This window comes from Heptranchias perlo, chromosome 32, assembly GCF_035084215.1.
Source record: "Heptranchias perlo isolate sHepPer1 chromosome 32, sHepPer1.hap1, whole genome shotgun sequence".
NCBI lineage: Eukaryota > Metazoa > Chordata > Chondrichthyes > Hexanchiformes > Hexanchidae > Heptranchias > Heptranchias perlo.
This window is the reverse complement of record NC_090356.1, coordinates 24,563,641-24,583,140: the sequence shown is the minus strand read 5'-3', so window position 1 is coordinate 24,583,140 and position 19,500 is coordinate 24,563,641. Positions and strand designations below refer to the sequence as shown.

The 19,500-nt window shown below is 41.7% G+C and overlaps 1 protein-coding gene across 1 annotated transcript in view; it reads right to left on the bottom strand.

Moving 5' to 3' along the window:
* Nucleotides 1-4,363: 4,363 nt before the first annotated feature.
* Nucleotides 4,364-19,500, bottom strand: part of exosc10 (exosome component 10) — a 58,151-nt gene continuing 43,014 nt past the window's right edge. Inside the window, exons 19-25 of the mRNA XM_067970647.1 lie at nt 19,065-19,139; nt 17,561-17,663; nt 16,073-16,146; nt 13,128-13,296; nt 11,602-11,669; nt 5,138-5,208; nt 4,364-4,560 (exon numbers count right to left, since the gene is read on the bottom strand). Of these exons, the coding sequence (XP_067826748.1) occupies nt 4,530-4,560; nt 5,138-5,208; nt 11,602-11,669; nt 13,128-13,296; nt 16,073-16,146; nt 17,561-17,663; nt 19,065-19,139 (591 nt within the window). The 3' untranslated portion in view covers nt 4,364-4,529. The remainder of the gene's footprint in view (nt 4,561-5,137; nt 5,209-11,601; nt 11,670-13,127; nt 13,297-16,072; nt 16,147-17,560; nt 17,664-19,064; nt 19,140-19,500) is intronic.

Below are 19,500 nucleotides of genomic sequence, written 5' to 3'. Positions count from 1 at the left end.
AAATTACCCAGCTTTCAGGAGAACAGCGTCCACGACACCACACAACCCTGCCACGGCAACCTCTGCAAGACATGCCAGATCATCGACAAGGCTACCACCATCACACGAGAGGACACCACCCACCAGGTACATGGTCCATACTCCTGTGACTCGGCCAACGTTGTCTACCTCATACGTTGCAGGAAAGGATGCCCCGGAGCATGGTACATTGGCGAGACCATACAGACACCACGCAACAATCGCCAGACAGGAGGGTTCCCTCCCAGTTGGGGAACACTTTAGCAGTCAAGGACATTCAGCCACCGATCTTCGGGTAAGCGTTCTCCAAGGCGGCCTTCGAGACACATGACAACGCAAAATCGTCGAGCAGAAGTTGATAGCCAAGTTCCGCACCCATGAGGATGGCCTCAACCGGGATCTTGGGTTCATGTCACGCTACACGTAACCCCACCAGCAAAAGGGGAAAAAAAAGTTATCTGTTTTTAATACTCTCTCTCTCTCTCTGCCATTTGGGTCTCTTTCTCTCTGTCTGTGTAATTGACACAATGTATATTCAGTGTACTGGGACGTACTGTTCTCCGTGACTGGCCTGTTTGAACACTAACGACACCTTTTGATTGGTGTGATGGTGTCCCAGCCTAATATAAGATATGCGATTTGAGAACCTTTCACTCATTCACCTGACGAAGGGGATAATCTCCGAAAGCTTGTGATTTTAAAATAAAATTGTTGGACTATAACCTGGTGTTGTAAGATTCCTTACATTTGTCCACCCCAGTCCATCACCGGCATCTCCACATCATTGGAAATGGTTCAGAAGGCATTTAACCTAGATAAATATAGTGTCATGCATGTTGGTAGGACCAACACAGGTCCTACCAACACACTTATCATTTACAGGGAACAATACTGAAAGTGGTGGAGAGAGAAAAAGATCTAGGTGTTATTATGCACAAATCAATGAAGGTTCATGACTAATGCAGAGGTTGTAGCTAAAGTAAATAGGGTATTGGGTTGTAGTAATAGAACCATTCAGTACAAATCAAAGGACACCATTCTATCGTTATACAGGTGGTTGGTTAGACTGCACCTGGAGTACTGCGCCCAGTTTTGGTCCCCTCACATGGTGGATGATATAGTGGCTGTGGAAAAGATTCAGAGGAGAGCCACGAGAATTATTCCTAGCTTAAAGAATTTTAGTTACTCACATAGACTTAAAGAGCTGAGTCTGTTTACTCTAGAGCAGCGTAGACTTAGAGGTGACTTGACAGAGGCTTATAAAATAATGAAAGGGCTGATTTGCATGCCTATTAACAGATTATGGAAGACCAGGAGACATGCGTTTAAACTCCACAAAAGTAGGAATGAGCTAGATGTTAGGCAATTCTTCTTTTCCCTGGAGAGTAATGAGCCTCTGGAATGAGTTGCCGGCTGGTGTGGTGGGTGCTGACTCTCTGCATGCCTCAAAGAGGGAGCTGGACCGGTTCTTGACTGGGGCAGAGATTGCATCATATAGAAGGTAAGTTGACTAACAGATATTGAACGCATTGTCCATGTGATCTCTTGGACTGGTTTTGATCACCTGAAAGGGTCAGAGAGGAATTATCCAGCGTTTTTTACCCTCTTATTGGCCCTGGGTTTTTTTTGCCTCTCCCAGGAGAGGGGGCGGAGGGAAGATCCTAGTCGTGCTGCTCCAGCCATCATGGTGTGGGGCAGGCTTGATGGACCAGCTGGTCTTTTCCTGCCCATCATTTTCATATGTTCGTAGATATAATAGGTACATGCTTCAAAGACTGGGGTTATGGCCAATTTTTAGGGTAGAGGAACCTTTATTTTAGCCTATGCTATATCTGAACTGGGAATGTTTTGATGCCAATACTGGGTGCCAAAAGCAGAAAAATATAGCATTACCCTGACATCCTTCGCCAGGATGAGCACGACAATTCAGAGATGTACTTAATTAACTTGATACAGTTGACCTTTTAGACACTGCTTATAGAAGCTGTCAGAACCTACTTTCATAACAGCACACTATCAAGCCTCTCCTTTCAGCTCTATTCACAATCTCCCTTTATGCTCCATTGCCTTTTTATGTTTGATTTTATATGCTGATAGCACTTACCATTTACAAGTCCTGTGATTAGTCTTTGAACAGGAGGTTATGCTATCAAATCAGTTGTTTATCCTGTGAACTAGATTCCAATCGCAGCAGAGTGGTCAGGCAAGTATTTCTGGTGATCACACCTCCCCAACCCAATACCCTGTTTACTTTAGCTACAGCCTCTGCATTAGTCATGAACCTTCATTGATTTGTGCATAATAACACCTAGATCTTTTTCGCTCTCAATCACTTACAGGAGACCTGCTAGCCAAACTGTGTTAATGTTCAGCCTTCCTCTATTGATTAGGAACCAGAAATTTTAATAACTCTTAGGAAAACTACCGAACAGCAGTCAGATGAGCTTTCTGATGTCTCGCTGATCCCTGTATCGAGGAAACAAACGCCATTGGCAATGGCAAAATTAAGTTTTGTTATTCATGGGATATCGTTCATTTTTTGTAAAAAAAAATCAATGGCAAGAGGCACAGGGTAGCACTGTGGATTAGAACGCTGGCCTTTCACCTGTGCGATCAAGTTTGAATCCAGCCAAGACTCACTGTGACACAAAATTGTACTTAATTCAGCAATAATTCGGCAATCACACTCAAGAGAACACAAGGATGGCCGGTGCGGAAAATGGAAACGTCACCGATTCACAGTAGGTCCGCTTCGTAGGATCAGGTAGTGTAGGGGAACTTAATACTGTATTGTCTGATCATTCTCCTAGGTCACTCATCACAATGCACACCTTCCTCTGCTTGCTTGGAACAGTGTGGTGCACAAATTCTGTCTATCGAAACCACCAATGTCGCTCTGCGATCATTTTTTAAGGAATGATTCAAGCCAGCGTCAGTGAATATATCTCCCCAGTGTGCAATACGTAATCCGATCAAAGAGTAAAATCAAGAACCTGAACCTACCTGGTCAGTTAATAAATCTAAGGTTTTTTTTAAATATAAAGATCGCAATGGAGTTGGATTAAAGACTCCAGAAACTGATTCCACAGAGCCACCTAGTGGCCAGACTACGCAACTACTCTCATGACAGTTGATGTCGCAAAACTGAATAGGAAATGTTGACATAACAATTTACAATGGTAAATGATAGAAAGCTGTGACCAAAAATCGTGACAACAGAAAGTAAGATTTGTGGACAGGAAATGTATGCCTTATGCAATCTATTTATTAAAAATCTTGCAATATGTTACATCTAGAAACCACGCAATTAATGGGAATGAAGGTTTGGTTGGTGACACTTAAGAAAAAAAAACTCCAGAAAATATTCCACATGAGGTTATTCTTCCCAATTATTAGATTAAACCTGTAAATATTTCATATCAACACATTTCAAAAGCCTACGAGAAGCTTCCCTTTGGCAGAGTGGGTAAATGCACTTCATCATGTGATGCCTAGCAACATGCCCCAGATTCCCATCTGAGCTAAGTGGATCTCAGCTGAAGCAGCGATTGGTGTGCTATAACTGGTCTCAGTGCCCCAGGGTTAATGAGAGGCAAAAAAACCCAATCAGAATTCCCACTCCCAGCCTTTATCGTGACCCCCCCCCCCCCCCCTTCCCCGCTGAAAGTATGTGTGTGAGATCAGATTGATGTTAAGAACATAAGAAATAGGAGCAGGAGTAGGCCAATCGGCCCATCGAGCCTGCTCCGCCATTCAATAAGATCATGGCTGATCTGATCCTATCCTCAAATCTAAATTCATGTCCAATTTCCTGCCGCTCCCCGTAACCCCTAATTCCCTTTACTTCTAGGAAACTGTCTATTTCTGTTTTAAATTTATTTAATGATGTAGCTTCCACAGCTTCCTGGGGCAGCAAATTCCACAGACCTACTACCCTCTGAGTGAAGAAGTTTCTCCTCATCTCAGTTTTGAAAGAGCAGCCCCTTATTCTAAGATTATGCCCCCTAGTTCTAGTTTCACCCATCCTTGGGAACTTCCTCACCGCATCCACCCGATCAAACCCCTTCACAATCTTATATGTTTCAATAAGATCGCCACTCATTCTTCTGAACTCCAATGAGTAGTTAGTTGTGATCCACCCCTAGAATAAGCCGTTCATGGTCTAGCCTCACAAATGATGAATGGCCATTTGGTACCAAATGTGTTAGGGCCTTCAGAAGAAGGGATATAATTGGAGATTTTTTTTTCAAACTCGTACACGAAAAACTTTCATTGCTTTTCAGGGCCCGGCTGACCCGAAGGTATCAACTCCATACGGCAGTCTAATAAGCACCCAAAACCAAAATTGACATTTTTGTAAAAGGTTTATTGTAAAAAGCTTCTCACACAGTGCAACAATGTCCCAAAAATTCTAGAAATTAAAACCAATCAAGTACATAATATTGACGTGGAAACAGTAATGGCCTGGACAGCAAAGGTGATTCTGTTCAGCGCACTCTGACCTCAATTCTCTATCTCTTTGGCCAGCTCTGTCTGAAGCCTCTGCATATCGAGGAAATAGAAAAACACAGAAAATGAGTCATGTGCAACATAACCTGAATTCAAACTCCTGACTTCCTGAGAAGAACTAACCCAAAGATTAATCTGACAGAACAAGTTTGTAAGTGCATTTGTACTTAGTCATTGGCAGAGCCACAGGCTTATGGTGAGTGATTTAAGTCAAACTCTGCCTTTATTATGAGATTTCAGACTTTTCACTGGTGTTTTGGGAATTGCACTCAATGAATCTGTCTGTTTTATGGTGAACAGGGGAAACCTGTAGCCTCACTTACAACATTCAAAGGGGCTGCTATTCCCATTATCAGTAGTGTGTGCTTGAAAACTTGGAACTGTTAGAAAATACAGGGATGTTTTAAAATAAAACCATAGAAGAATATCCAAATATTTTCACAGCTTCCTAAATTTATGCTCCTTCTGTAATGCTGCATATGATCACTATAAATTGTAGCATCCAGTGTTGTTAACGAGTGGCAAAGCTGTAGATGCCTCACATCCTGGTGCAAGGCTGAGATTTTACCAAGCAATTGCAGTGATAACAGTAGTTTACAAACAGTGTTACCTGTCTGATTTGCTGCTGGTGAAGGACATGCTTCTGTTTCCTGCAGACTGACGATTCTTCTTTCCAGTTTTCTAAACCAAGTAAAGTTTAGTCAGGACAGTTTAAAGATACATAAAGACTTCAATTTTTAAATGTTTATAAGAAGAAATAACTGTAAATAGCATTTCATCTGGCTGTGGCATCGAGAAGAGGTCATCACAGAAAAAGCTATAATCGGATTTTCATTAAGTTTGCCAAAGCACGCATTAAAAGTAATTTCGGCTGGAAACATATGGAAGCCCATTTTCCTGTTCAGTTAGTGAACTGATGTAACATGGTGTGTAAGAGAGGAAAATGCTGCAATTTTATTGAAACAACGCCCTGAGGCATCAATACACCCAGGCACAGGTTGAGACAGTTACATTCCTGATCAGCATGATTTCCAAAAAATAGGTTCCAGACTCTCCTTTAGTCTCTGTCAAATTATTTTATTCTGTATTTAAGTGTTAAGAACCTCTTAAAGTTCTGTAATGACTTAAGAAACTTGCTACTCAAAGAGTTAATTGGAGCAGGCTTCTTTAATAAAGAATGAAAAGTGTCAGCTGAGACTTTGATACTTAAGAGATTTCAGATTCTAATTCGAAGGGTTGTTAGGACATGGAATGCCCTACCTGAAACTGTGGTGGAAGCAGAATCCAGAATCATAGAATGGTTAACATAAGAACATAAAAACATAAGAAATAGGAGCAGGAGTAGGCCAATCGGCCCCTCGAGCCTGCTCCGCCATTCAATAAGATCATGGCTGATCTGGTCCTAACCTCAAATCTAAAATCATGTCCAATTTCCTGCCCGCTCCCCGTAACCCCTAATTCCCTTTACTTCTAGGAAACTGTCTATTTCTGTTTTAAATTTATTTAATGATGTAGCTTCCACAGCTTCCTGGGGCAGCAAATTCCACAGACCTACCACCCTCTGAGTGAAGAAGTTTCTCCTCATCTCAGTTTTGAAAGAGCAGCCCCTTATTCTAAGATTATGCCCCCTCGTTCTAGTTTCACCCATCCTTGGGAACATCCTTACCGCATCCACCCGATCAAGCCCCTTCACAATCTTATATGTTTCAATAAGATCGCCTCTCATTCTTCTGAACTCCAATAAGTGGAGTCCCAATCGACTCAACCTCTCCTCATATGTCCGCCCCCTCATCCCCGGGATTAACCGAGTGAACCTTCTTTGTACTGCCTCGAGAGCAAGTATGTCTTTTCTTAAGTATGGACACCAAAACTGAATGCAGTATTCCAGGTGCGGTCTCACCAATACCTTATATAACTGCAGCAATACCTCCCTGTTTTTATATTCTATCCCCCTAGCAATAAAAGCCAACATTCTGTTGGCCTTCTTGATCACCTGCTGCACCTGCATACTAACCTTTTGATTTTCTTGCACTAGGACCCCCATATCCCTTTGTACTGCAGTACTTTCCAGTTTCTCGCCATTGAGATAATAACTTGCTCTCCGATTTTTCCTGCCAAAGTGCATAACCTCACATTTTCCACCATTGTATTGCATCTGCCAAATCTCCGCCCACTCACCCAGCCTGTCTATATCCCCTTGTAGGTTTTTTATGTCCTCCTCACTCTCTACTTTCCCTCCCATCTTTGTATCATCTGCAAACTTTGATATGTTACACTCGGTCCCCTCCTCCAAATCGTTAATATAGATTGTAAAGAGTTGGGGACCCAGCACCGACCCCTGCGGAACACCACTGGCTACTGGTTGCCAGTCCGAGAATGTACCATTTATCCCAACTCTCTGCTTCCTGTTAGATAACCAATCCTCCACCCATGCCAGAATATTACCCCCAATCCAGTGATTCTTTATCTTGAGCAATAATCTTTTATGTGGCACCTTGTCAAATGCCTTCTGGAAGTCTAAATACACTACATCCACTCTGTACATTATATCCTCAAAGAACTCAAGCAAATTTGTCAGACATGACTTCCCCTTCGTAAAGCCATGCTGACTTTGTCCTATTAAATTATGTTTATCCAAATGTTCCGCTACTGTCTCCTTAATAATAGACTCCAAAATTTTACCCACCACAGATGTTAGACTAACTGGTCTATAATTTCCAGCCTTCTGCCTACTACCCTTTTGAAATAACGGTGTTACATTAGCAGTTTTCCAATCTGCCGGGACCTTTGCCGAGTCCAGAGAATTTTGGAAAATTATTACCAAAGCATCCACAATCCCTACTGCCACTTCCCTCAAGACCCTCGGATGTAAGCCATCAGGTCCAGGGAATTTATCTGCCTTGAGTCCCATTAATTTACTGAGTACCAATTCCTTAGTGATTTTAATTGTATTTAGCTCCTCCCCCACTAGAGCCCCCCGTTTGTCCACTGTTGGGATATTCTTAGTGTCCTCTACCGTAAAGACTGAAACAAAATATTTGTTCAGCATTTTTGCCATCTCCATGTTTCCCACCATTAATTTCCCGGTCTCATCCTCTAAGGGACCTACGTTTGCCGTAGCCACCTTTTTTCTTTTTATATAACTATAGAAACTCTTGCTATCTGTTTTTATATTTTTTGCTAATTTATTTTCATAATCTATCTTCCCTTTCTTAATCAATCCTTTCGTTACTTTTTGCTGTCTTTTGAAGACTTCCCAATCTTCTATCCTCCCACTAAGTTTGGCTACCTTATATGTCCTTGTTTTTAGTCGGATACTATCCTTAATTTCTTTACTTAGCCACGGATGGCTGTCATTTCTTTTACACCCTTTTTTCCTCAGTGGAATATATATTTTTTGAAAGTTGTAGAATAACTCCTTAAATGAACACCACTGTTCATGTACCATCTTACCCTTTAATCTATTTTCCCAGTCCACTTTAATCAATTCCGCTCTCATACCATCATAGTCTCCTTTATTCAAGCTCAGTACGCTTGTTTGAGAACCAACCTTCTCACCCTCTAATTGGATATGGAATGTAACCATGTTATGGTCACTCATTCCTAGGGGATCCTTAACTAGGACATTATTAATTAATCCTGGCTCATTACACAGGACCAGGTCCAAGGTTGCTTGCCCCCTTGTAGGATCAGTTACATACTGCTCAAGAAATCCATCCCTAGTACACTCAATAAACTCTTCCTCAAGGCTGCCCTGCCCAATTTGATTTGTCCAGTTAATATGATAGTTAAAATCCCCCATAATTATAGCTGTTCCCTTATTACATGCCCTGACTATTTCCTGATTAATACTTCTTCCAGCAGAGTTGCAACTATTAGGAGGCCTATATACTACGCCCACGAGTGTTTTTTTCCCCTTATTATTCCTTATCTCTACCCAAACTGTTTCATTATCCTCATCCTTTGTCCCAATATCTTTTCTCTGTATTACAGTGATTCCTTCCCTTATTAACATAGCCACCCCACCTCCCCTTCCTTCCTGCCTGTCCTTCCTGATTGTTAAATACCCTGGCATATTTAATTCCCAGTCGTTGTCACCCTGCAGCCATGTTTCTGTAATGGCCACAAGATCATACCCATACGTCGTTATTTGTGCCGTTAACTCGTCCATTTTGTTACGAATGCTACGTGCATTCAGATAAAGAACTTTCAAATATGTTTTGTGACACTTAGTTCCTGCTTTTTCCTTTTTTAACACTTTACCTTTTTCTCCATACCTTCTGTCCCTTCCTGACACGCTTTCCTCTGTCTCCCTGCTCAGGTTCCCAACCCCCTGCCACAGCTTTGATGCTGGGTTAATCGCCTTGCACCTTCTAGTTTTTATTTTATCTCTCGTGCCTAAAGTACACTTTCTTTCCGCTGCTCTACGCTTTTCCCTTTCACTTGTTCTTGAACAACTGTTTGTACTATTTGTATTGTAGATTTCCCCTGGGTCTTCCCCTCTCTTGCTGCTCTCAACTTTATTCCCTTCTGACTCCCCGCTCAGGTTCCCATCCCCCTGCCACTCTAGTTTAAACCTTCCCCAACAGCACTAGCAAACACCCCCGCGAGGACATTGGTCCCGGTCCTGCTCGGGTGTAACCCGTCACGCTTGTACAGGTCCCACCTTCCCCAGAACCGGTCCCAATGTCCCAGGAATCTAAATCCCTCCCTCCTACACCATCCCTGCAGCCACGCATTCATCCTGTCTATTCTCCTGTTCCTATACTCACTAGCACGTGGCACCGGTAGTAATCCTGAGATCACTACCTTTGAAGTCCTGCTTTTTAATTTATCTCCTAACTCCTTAAATTCACCTTGCAGGACCTCATCCCTTTTTTTACCTATGTCGTTGGTACCAATATGGACCACGACTACTGGCTGTTCACCCTCCCCAACAGAAGGAGGCCATTCGGCCCGTTGAGCCCGTGCCGGCTCTCTGCAAGAGCAATCCAGCTGGACCCACTCCCCCGCCCTATCCCTGTAGCCCTGCAAATTTTTTCCCTTCAAGTACTTATCCAATTCCCTTTTGAAAGGCACGATTGAATCTGCCTCCACCACCCCCTCAGGCAGTACATTAACCACAGTGCATTAAATAGTTTTATTTAAAAGGAAGAAGATAACTATTTTAAAAAGATATTCTTTAAAAAGGTTATGGAGAAAGTATAGAAGAATGGGATTTGGTGGATTGCCTTCAGAAAGTCAGCGCAAACGCAAGCAGCCGAATGGCCTCCTTCTGTGCTGCACAATTCTATGTTTCAGTGATAATCTGTGCAGCGCAATTTAAAATCCTCAAATTCAAAACAACAACAGGTGGTTAGGGGCAATCTACGGATATGCCTGCACACTATGGGTTGAGTACAGTGTGGAAATAAGTTTGATAACATAAATACACTAACAATTCTAAAATCAACAAGGGCCCCATGCATGTGTAATAGACCCCCTATGTTTTTAATGCATAATAATACAGGCACTACAATTCTCATTTTTGTTGTGGAAAAACCATGCATAAGTCTGGATAAATTAACCATAAATAATGTTCCATAATGAAGAATAATAGCCCTGTAACATCACAGGAGATCAAGGACAACAGGCTCCTGATGCCAGAGGAGCAAATTCACAGAAAACTATCATCTATTTATAGGGATACAATTTTCAGAAATTACCAGGAAAGATAGTATCTGACAAATATCATATTTGAACATGATTGAAAATCTCACCCATGCAATGTCCTAGCTAGTGCACCAACACACACTGTGTCAAGTGACTGAGCACATATCCAATGTCTTCTACATTAAAAAGCAAGAGTTTGCACTTATATAGGACTTTAGGATGTCCCAAAAATGCTTCCCAACCAATTACTTTTGAAGTGTAGTTACTATTTTTAAGAACTAAGATGGCAGCTGGTTTGTGCAAGGCAAGGGCCGACAAACAGCAATGAGATGAATGCTTGGTTAAATCGTTTTGGTGGTGATGGATTGAGGGATAAATATTGGCCAGGACACCAAGTGAACTCCTTGTTCTTTGAGAAAAACGGCATGGAATTTTTTTATAACCTCCCGAACAAGCAGAGAGTCAGCGCTTCTGACAATGCAGCATTCCCTCAATACAACACTGAAATGTCAGCATGGATTACATGCTCAAGTCCTGCAGTGTGTTGAACCCACAAACGTTCTGACCCGAGTGTTAGGAGTGCGACCAGTGAGCCAGACCGACACTCAAAATCATTATTGATGGTTTAAAAAGAAAGATCTTTATTTTTAAAACAGATGACAATGAATATGTTATGATATTTATTTTATTGCTGAGGTTAATATGGCTCACTTATCTTTACAGACTTCATCAGCATTTCAATAACTCTGTAAAATTAAGAGGCAACATACCAACATTGATTATGTTTACATTTTTCAACTGTTTTCATTTCTCCCCCTAATTTTGTCTGTTTTTGCTCCTGTATCTCCTGAAGGTCTCATGCTGGAGTAGTGCCATAGGTGCTAGTATCCCTTCTACTACCTTGTCTAAGTGAATCTGGACCCTAAGGCCATGAAATTCCTGGGCCTGCGAGGGTGCTGTGCAACTTAAGCTGAGACGGTAAACCTGCCATGTTTTCGCCCCCTTTCTTGGTAGAAAGTCCACGCCAGAAGTGTGAGCGCACGCTTCTTACATCCATGCTAGAAGGAGGTGGGACTGCCGAGATAACATCACCCACCAGTTCCACTCCAGTGCCCTGCAACGCAAAGTAAGTCTGCAGGATGCCGGTGCAGATGTACCAGGATAAGATCCTCGTGGATCTGGTGCCCAAAATGCTGGTTTCCTAACGGCCTCTTTAAAACTAATATTTTTTAACAAGTTTCTACTGGTCTTCGATTGGAACGGCACAGCCCCTACAGGAAGCAGTAGGCTGCTTTACACTTGTCAAGTTCAGTAAAAAAAAATCTAAGTCATACCAGCGTATGAGTTGGCCCCTATATACAGGAAACAAAAACTTGCAGAACTGTGCAATTAATACACCATATTTTGCAGCTGTGGTTTTACCTTAGAATGAGGTACATCCGCTTCAAGACTGGGATCAAACTGGGTTGATTCCTTAGACTTGCTGCCAGCTGAAAGAAGGGATCAAAATATTGTAATAATGCAATAAATGCTCATTTTACACAAATAATGCACTACACATCTGGCAGGTTTTTCAAAAATGGCTACAAACTTGGCCCTACATGTTTATAGGTCAGAGAAGCTCCCCACAATCCTTTTCCCCCACTTGCTTCCCTGTCCCCTGAAGGTACAGATTCATACTGGGAAATGGCTTGAGTGCAAGGGTCACTCTCCTCTACCAAATCCAAATGGCCATTCTTCCGTGCTTTAAGCTTAGACTGGGAGTGCTAATAGGCTATGCATTTATGGAGGGCATTACAGATCAGCATACTCCTGTCCTCACCCGACACCTGTCCGACAAGAATCCTGGCTAGTGGTCAGGAGCAGAAAACCTGATTGATTTTCCCCCTTGCTAGCCCAGGGAACTGAGGCCAATCCCGGTGCCTCTACTGCTGTCCCAGCTGAAATAAGCTAACTCAGTACAAGTCCAGCATTGAACTTGGGACCTTACTGATCTGTGTGCTCAGTACTGGGCTACATAGTGCCTTTATCCAATGATTCAACAGGGGTACCTGCCCTGCCTTTAAAGAATTGAAACCACGCTAACACTGAACTGATTACAGATACGATGGTTGATTTTCTCACACACATACAGCCCCTTCTCTCACACAAATAGCCCCCATCTCATCATTGTATTTTGGGAGAAGACAATATACTGGAAGCATTGATGTCAGGAAGCTCCGGTGGTGGCTAGTCCTGTAATTATATTTTTACTCTTTTACCCAAACATGCTATTGTATAAAAAAAATGTCATATAGAAAAGATAATCCAATGATTTACAAAATAGTAGTTTTGGATGGCTGTATTCTGTACATCAACAGTGAAATCACAGCTTTGCGAGAGGGAAACATCAGCAATGGCATTATACATGGACTGTTATGTAGCTGAATGTAGCAGCTAGCAGAGTCTCAAACAGCCGGTTAGCCTGTTTTGGTCGTGCTAGTTGAGGGAGGAATGTTGACCAAGAGAATGCCCTGGCCCTCCTCTTCAAGTAATGCCATGGGACCCTTCACACCCACCTGAACAGACAGATGGGAACCTGGTTTAAAGTCTTGTGTGGAGGATGGCAACTCCAACAATGCAGCTCTTCCCCAAGTACTGCACTGGAGTGTCAGCCTCGTTTATGTGCTCAAGTCCTGGAGTGGGGTTTGGACCCATGATCTTCTGATCCAGAAACTAGGGTGCTGCCAAATGAGCCAAAATGACAATAAACCCCAAGGTAACTTGCAATTTTTCAGGCTAGCAATATTACTCAGATTGAATGCAAGATAAACCAGAAAATGTGGTTTTTCAACTCATTCAAGGTTATACTTAGATCAAGTTGCTATAACAGGCTACAAACGCCCTGTCACAGCACTTGATTTTCCTTCTGAATCTCCATAAACCTAAAAAATTAACCCATAACAGACCTGCAAACACTTTGAAATCAGATTTGCTGTAATCAAATGGCTTGAAGCTTTTGGGATTTTTTGGCTCTTCTGTCCCGGATTTTGGCTTCTTCTTTTCCGGCGGGGCTGTCTCACTTCCTGGCCCACTCTTTGTCCGCTCCCTCTTCACCGACTGCTGGTCTGCTGCCATCTGAGAGGTGGGGACACAAGCTTAAGAATTTGGGTATACATTGATCCTGCACCTATTCCCAGCCATTTCAAATTTGTCCACAAGCGATCATGTCACACCTAAATCCATCAATGGAGCACAACATTTTGTGGAATGGAATTGATATGAAAGTCTCATAGATCGTCGATTCCTCATCCAACTAATTTATTCTTAGAACACCCCAGCCGGACGCAAATTTGGAATAAATTAGGACTTGCTTTTGGAGCTACCCACATGCCCAATGAACAGATTACCTAGAAAGAGAACCAAAGTGTCCACACCCATCAATAAAATACAAACTAAAGGTGGACACCGTATTAACTTTCTGCTACAAGATATCACTGGCATATGGAGCAAATTCTTTACAATGTAACGAAAGAGACATCTAGATGTAGAACACTTACTACATCAACTTTTTTCCCTTGAATTTAATATTGGAATCCCAAATGTTGAAATTGTGATTTGGATGGACTAGGCTTTGCTGATGGGAAGGGGTTGAAGGGGAGAAGACTACAAAGAAGGGAATAAACAGTAAAAACAGGGAACAGTACAAGGTCAAGCACCAAGGCTAGTGTGAATGATCAACTCAAACTGGGGTGACTGCAAAATAGTTTAAGTAGAACAATCAGTGCTACACATAATGAGAATTTGTACTAGGACAAAGTAGCAATAGCGTAACTCTCTCTAACCAGGGTAGAACTTATAAATTCACACAGACTGTGGTAATGCAACTGAAACTGAAACTATGACAAAACATACCACAAAACAGAAAACACTGGAGACGCTCAGATCAGGCAGCACCTGTCGATAGAACGTCTTAATTTTCTGAGGAAGGTTCCTGAACCCAAAACATCGACCGACTTGTGTTCTGTCGACAGATGTGGCCTGATCTCCTGTCTCCATCTTTTTGTTTTCGTTTTCGTTTGAGGTTTCCAGCATCTGCAGTATTTTGCTTTTGTTTTAAAAAAAATCTTTTAAAAAAAAGCCCTAAGATATGATTCAAAACAATCACAGAAATGTAATAATCTTATTTAATGGTTGTGCAATATTTTACAAAACTGCAGTCAAGGGGTCTTGATACTTTGGTGACCTTTAACCTTAGAGTCTTAGGTGCAAATCAAGCAAATTACTGAGATGAAAGTTTTTGATGTGTATGAGTTTGGACTATCTCAACTGAGGTCCTAGTTGGGCCCATAGCACAATACCAGGCTAACCTGGCAATCTCACTCAGAGAAGCCACATAATGGCTGTTGTGGAAAATGGAAATGACAGATTGGTGCAGTTGAGGGACTTCTTCTGAGGTTAGGGCTGAACACACTGTTGGCACAAAGCAGATGAAGCTTTACTCTTCATTGGGAGCGCTGGGCGAACACTGGGTGACTGAAACAAAACATGTTCCATTTCCCAGCACTAAATCCCTCGCACTGACTACCATAAAATTCACAAAAATGCATTCTAATGTCTTTTGCTATCCCCGAGAGCTCACTTCACCCATGGTCTTTAGCAGCACCTTTAGCCAAAGGCACTCACAGATAGTGCTGATTGGTTTCAAATTATTCCTGTTGCACTATTGATGTAATCAATAACGCTATTACTGTGAGTCTAGTGCTTAAGTATTTCATATAAAAACATTGCAAATGTCAATGCAGAAAACCACTCTTGGAAAAGTTTCTTCATGGTGTTTTTATGATATAAAGTGGTATGAATTCTTAAGAGTTTAATTTGAACTAAAACTATTTAAACTTGAATGAAAATATAAAGAAACAGCTCTCTGCAGCTACACTTTCAATACTAACAAAGGCACCAACTACAACATGAAAACAGATAACACACAATGAGGAATGACAATTGTTCTCAGCTCTTTGCCATTAACCAGCACAACTGGCAGACACCAATGTTACATGGTGGGCATTAACTATAGGAAGTGGGATGAGAAGTGTATTTTTACAAGAAAGCAGCCAAGTTGCCATTTCATTATGCACTGCAATATTAAGAGTTTTCTAAATACATTCATAATATCAAATATATTTCTCCTAAGCCACATACTCTGTCCAACACATTCTTCCTCCCTGCAACCTCTGTGTCAAAATCACTGCACTATATCTATCCTATTCTACTTCATTCTCTCCTAAGACCTCAAAACTGTGCAGGACGTTACTTCTCCAACACTTGACTCCCTCATACAATCTATTGGCGTTTCAAACCCAAGCTTACCTTGTCTTCTCTCTCTTTTCAGCCCTGGTCTTGTGCTGTATTATAGGCCTTGGCCCCAGCTTTCTCAATAAAAAATAACTTCCTCACCTTTATTGCAACAATTCCTTACAATAAAATGTACATTTTTGATGATTTAAAACATATTCTGGTTGGGATAATACTCCCTCAAGGTTAATTTTCTCAATTCTCAGCTGGAATTCCATACACTGCACTGTTCACAGCTAACACGGCTCTGAAAACAGTCACTAGCAGTTCCACAAGTACAGCCCAGAGAGGGCCAGCTCGTTGGAATCCCCTCCCTACTTTTGCAGAACCTCTTGGCTTCAGCTCATCACTTTCCCATGGGGTCTCAGGTGAGGTCAGGAACTCAGTGCTGGAGGTAGAGAGTAACAGATGGGAACCCACAACCCACTACTCCTTAGTGCTGTATTTTGAGGGTCTAACACACCAAGTTGTCTATAGCAAGTTACACCTTTTGATTCATGCAACTCATCCCATTCTAACAAACTAGATTTAAGAGTTAAAAAAATTCCCTACGACTTACCGCAGCCTGCTGTCTGACTGAGGGGATCTCCTGTACTGCAGCAATATAATCCTCTTGGATCTGTTGCCGCACAACTGAAAGGCAAAGGCACATTTCTCAGAAAACTACAATTAAGGATATACTCCACAGACTCAATCTTAGGGCTGTAACAATAAAAATTCAAAACCGTTCCTGCTCCTTTTTAATAGACTTGGTGGCATGTAAATGACTATAAAAAGAAGGAAGTGCTACTGCAGTTATGCAGAGCACTGGACAGCCCTCATTTGGAATATTGTGTTGAGTTTTTGGCATTCACCGTAGGAAGGTTATACTGGCCTTGGAGAAAGTCCAGCAATGATAATACCTGGGATAATGGGACTTAGCTACGATGACTGACTGGGTAACCGTAGGTATATTCCCTGGAGATGAGCGTGTTAAGGAGTGATCTAATCAAGGTGTGTAAAATAACGAAGGGGAATTGAGAGCGCAGAGAAGGAATGACTCTTCCCTCTAGTTGGGGAATCCAGAACAAGGGGGCACAATCCTACAACATGAGCTGAACCAGTTAAAAGTGAATCCAGGAAAAACATCTCCACACAAAGAGTTGTCAGAATATGGAACACACTGCTCCAGGAGAAGATAGCTGCAAAGTCAAAGGGTGTTTAAAAGGGGGCTAGATGGGAAGTAACGGTAGTAAGAGATAGGGAGAAAAGACAGGAAATTTAAAATATAGCTGCTGTGGCTAACAAAATGGTACAGCAGATTCGTGAATTGAATGGCCTCCTCTTGTTCCTACATATATTTCACAGATGTGTGTAGTTTTAGTAACATGTAGTGTTTATATACAAGGATCCCTCCCATACTGTTCTACTTTTATTGTGTTGAAAACCTCACGGCTAATGTTCCAAATTGACTTATATGTCTGAACTGGGTATTCTACTGTTTCCCTCACTGGATATTCTCCGACATGCATAATTATATACATTTATACGCCATGTTGCAGCATTTCTCAACTCTATGAAAGAGCATTACCTGAAGCACTGGTACACAAAAAGGATGGTGAAATGTTATCTAGTCTGCGATTCATGATGGCCACTCATGGAATGCTACTATACAACATATTTCCTAGTAACACAATGGAACCAATGGACAAAAAAAATCCAAACGTAAGCTTCTGCTACAGCTCCCTTACTGGTAAATAAATACATGGAATTATTGCATTCAATCCATGCCAAACTCAGCGAGAATCTGAGTGTTTACCAAAGCACAGCCAAAATGGTGAACTTAACGTGGCGAGTTGTGGACACAAACTGGGGTTGTACGACCCACAGTACGTTGGTCTATCAGCTCTTCAGTTCAGTACTCCTCGTTACAGGCAATTCAGTTCATCTGGCCCCTAGATCTAATGCAGGCACGAACAGCAGAAAATAAAAAGCAAAAAACTGGCTTTGTTCAGAGGGATTTGACAGACACTGGTAATGTATAAATGATGCAGTTGCTTATGACAACCTGCAGGCTTTGGGGTGGCTTTTGCTTTCTTGGTTTGTTCTTGCTGTTTGTTGGCCTCTTTCTGTAAGTGATCCTGGCTCAGCAACTTCCACCTGTTACTAACCTGAAATTACACAAGCGTGAAAGGTTGAAATTATTTGAAACATACTAGCTCCTTTCAACAAACTGCTAGTATGAATTATCAATACCTGCTATATAAGCAACAGACACACAAACTTCAAATAGATTGGGTTTGACATAGTCAAACTTTGTGGTGCTGTACATACTACCTCCATCCAACAGTCTATCAATGACTTAAATATTGTGTTAAGGTTATATTCCTACTGCTACGTTATTCAAATGACAGAAGAACACTGACAAACAATTTCAACCAATTGCCACAGGCTACAAAAATATGCAATACCCTAAGCCCCCAATTCAAAATTTATAGGTTATGACCAGCAGCATAATATAACAAACATCTATGTGGGAATGACCTTCAAGATAGTCACTCAGTTTGGTGGGTGCATTTACATTGCTGGCCAAGACCTATCCTCTACCGTCTGCTTCGGTGTAAATCATCACCTTTAGAAACCAAATGTATTCTCTTTCAGGTCAGCAGTGAGGTGTGCTACTCAAAGTAGCTGCAATTAGTGCTTTTGTTTTACTTGCAGTACAAATTGTCACTTAGTTCAATGGTTTTTGTAAGTTTCTGTGTTGTGGATCCCCTGCAAATACTGATAGGCTCCCAAAGACTCCCTGTATATATTGACACATTCCCAGGGGACCTGTTGCAAATACTGACACACTCCCAGGGAATCCCCTGCAAATACTGATACATTCCCAGGGGATCTCATGCAAATATTGACATGCTCCCTTCTTCTGACTTCCAAAAGACAATGTCAGCTATCTAAAGGAAAACAGTGCGATACAAGAACAGAAATAACATCCAGTAAGTCAACAAATATATGATCAAAAATCCGCTGACCTTGCAAACCCCAGAAGGTTTGAAAACCTGTGATTTAGCTCAATCATAAAATGTATTTAATCCATATAATGCTGCTTTAATAGCCAAGTAAGTTGTAACCTTGGAGTGCAGTCACAATGAAGCAGGAACTGCTTTCCAGTGATAAGCAAGGTGATCTATTCGATCTGCAGACCCAAATGTCCATGCCCAGCGCTTGGTGATTTCAGACCCAAACTGCAGATCTCAGTGTAAACAATATCTTCTGGAGTGCATGTCCCAAAATGCCAAGTTCAGCAGGGCTAGTCTGGAAGTTTATTCCCCCCCCACCCCTAAAACTGAAATTGTCACAGCACTGGTTGTCTCTCCTGGGATAAAAATTAAAAACAATTTTAATGTCTCCAAAATTTACCTAACTGGTGTACATGCATCATCATCAAACAAATCTCCACAAGCTCAGTTTGTGTTTTGGGGATGCCTGTGTAAATGAAAACTTGGGAGCAATTCACTCAGTTTCATCAATGGAATACAAATGAGCCTTTAGGTGCCTGTGGTACTTACTTCATATATCTTGGAAGAAGGGTCAAACTTTGCTGCTTGAGAAATGTACACATTACTGTCTTTGGAAGGCAAATACTGAGAAGAGAGGAGAGGGAGAAATTATTCAAACTAGTTTTGGAAATTGACAAACAAAAACATTTTTCAAAGAAGATGAAATTTTTTCTTTTAATTAGACACTGAAGAAAAAAATATCATTCATTTACTAGCCTCCAGCTGGGAGAGTATCTGGTCTGGCCTGTACACGTCCTCATAACAGGCATGGCAACTTAGAGAATGGCTGGTAGAGATGCTGTTCAAGCAGGGTGAACTGGTGATCATCTGACCCCTTTACCCCTGTCCCCACCCCCTCCCTAATAATGAAGTTTGTTCTTGCAGTTGTCAAAATTCACCATAGCAGAGATGACTTCTTTTGTTAGCTATGTGTTATCAACCTTAC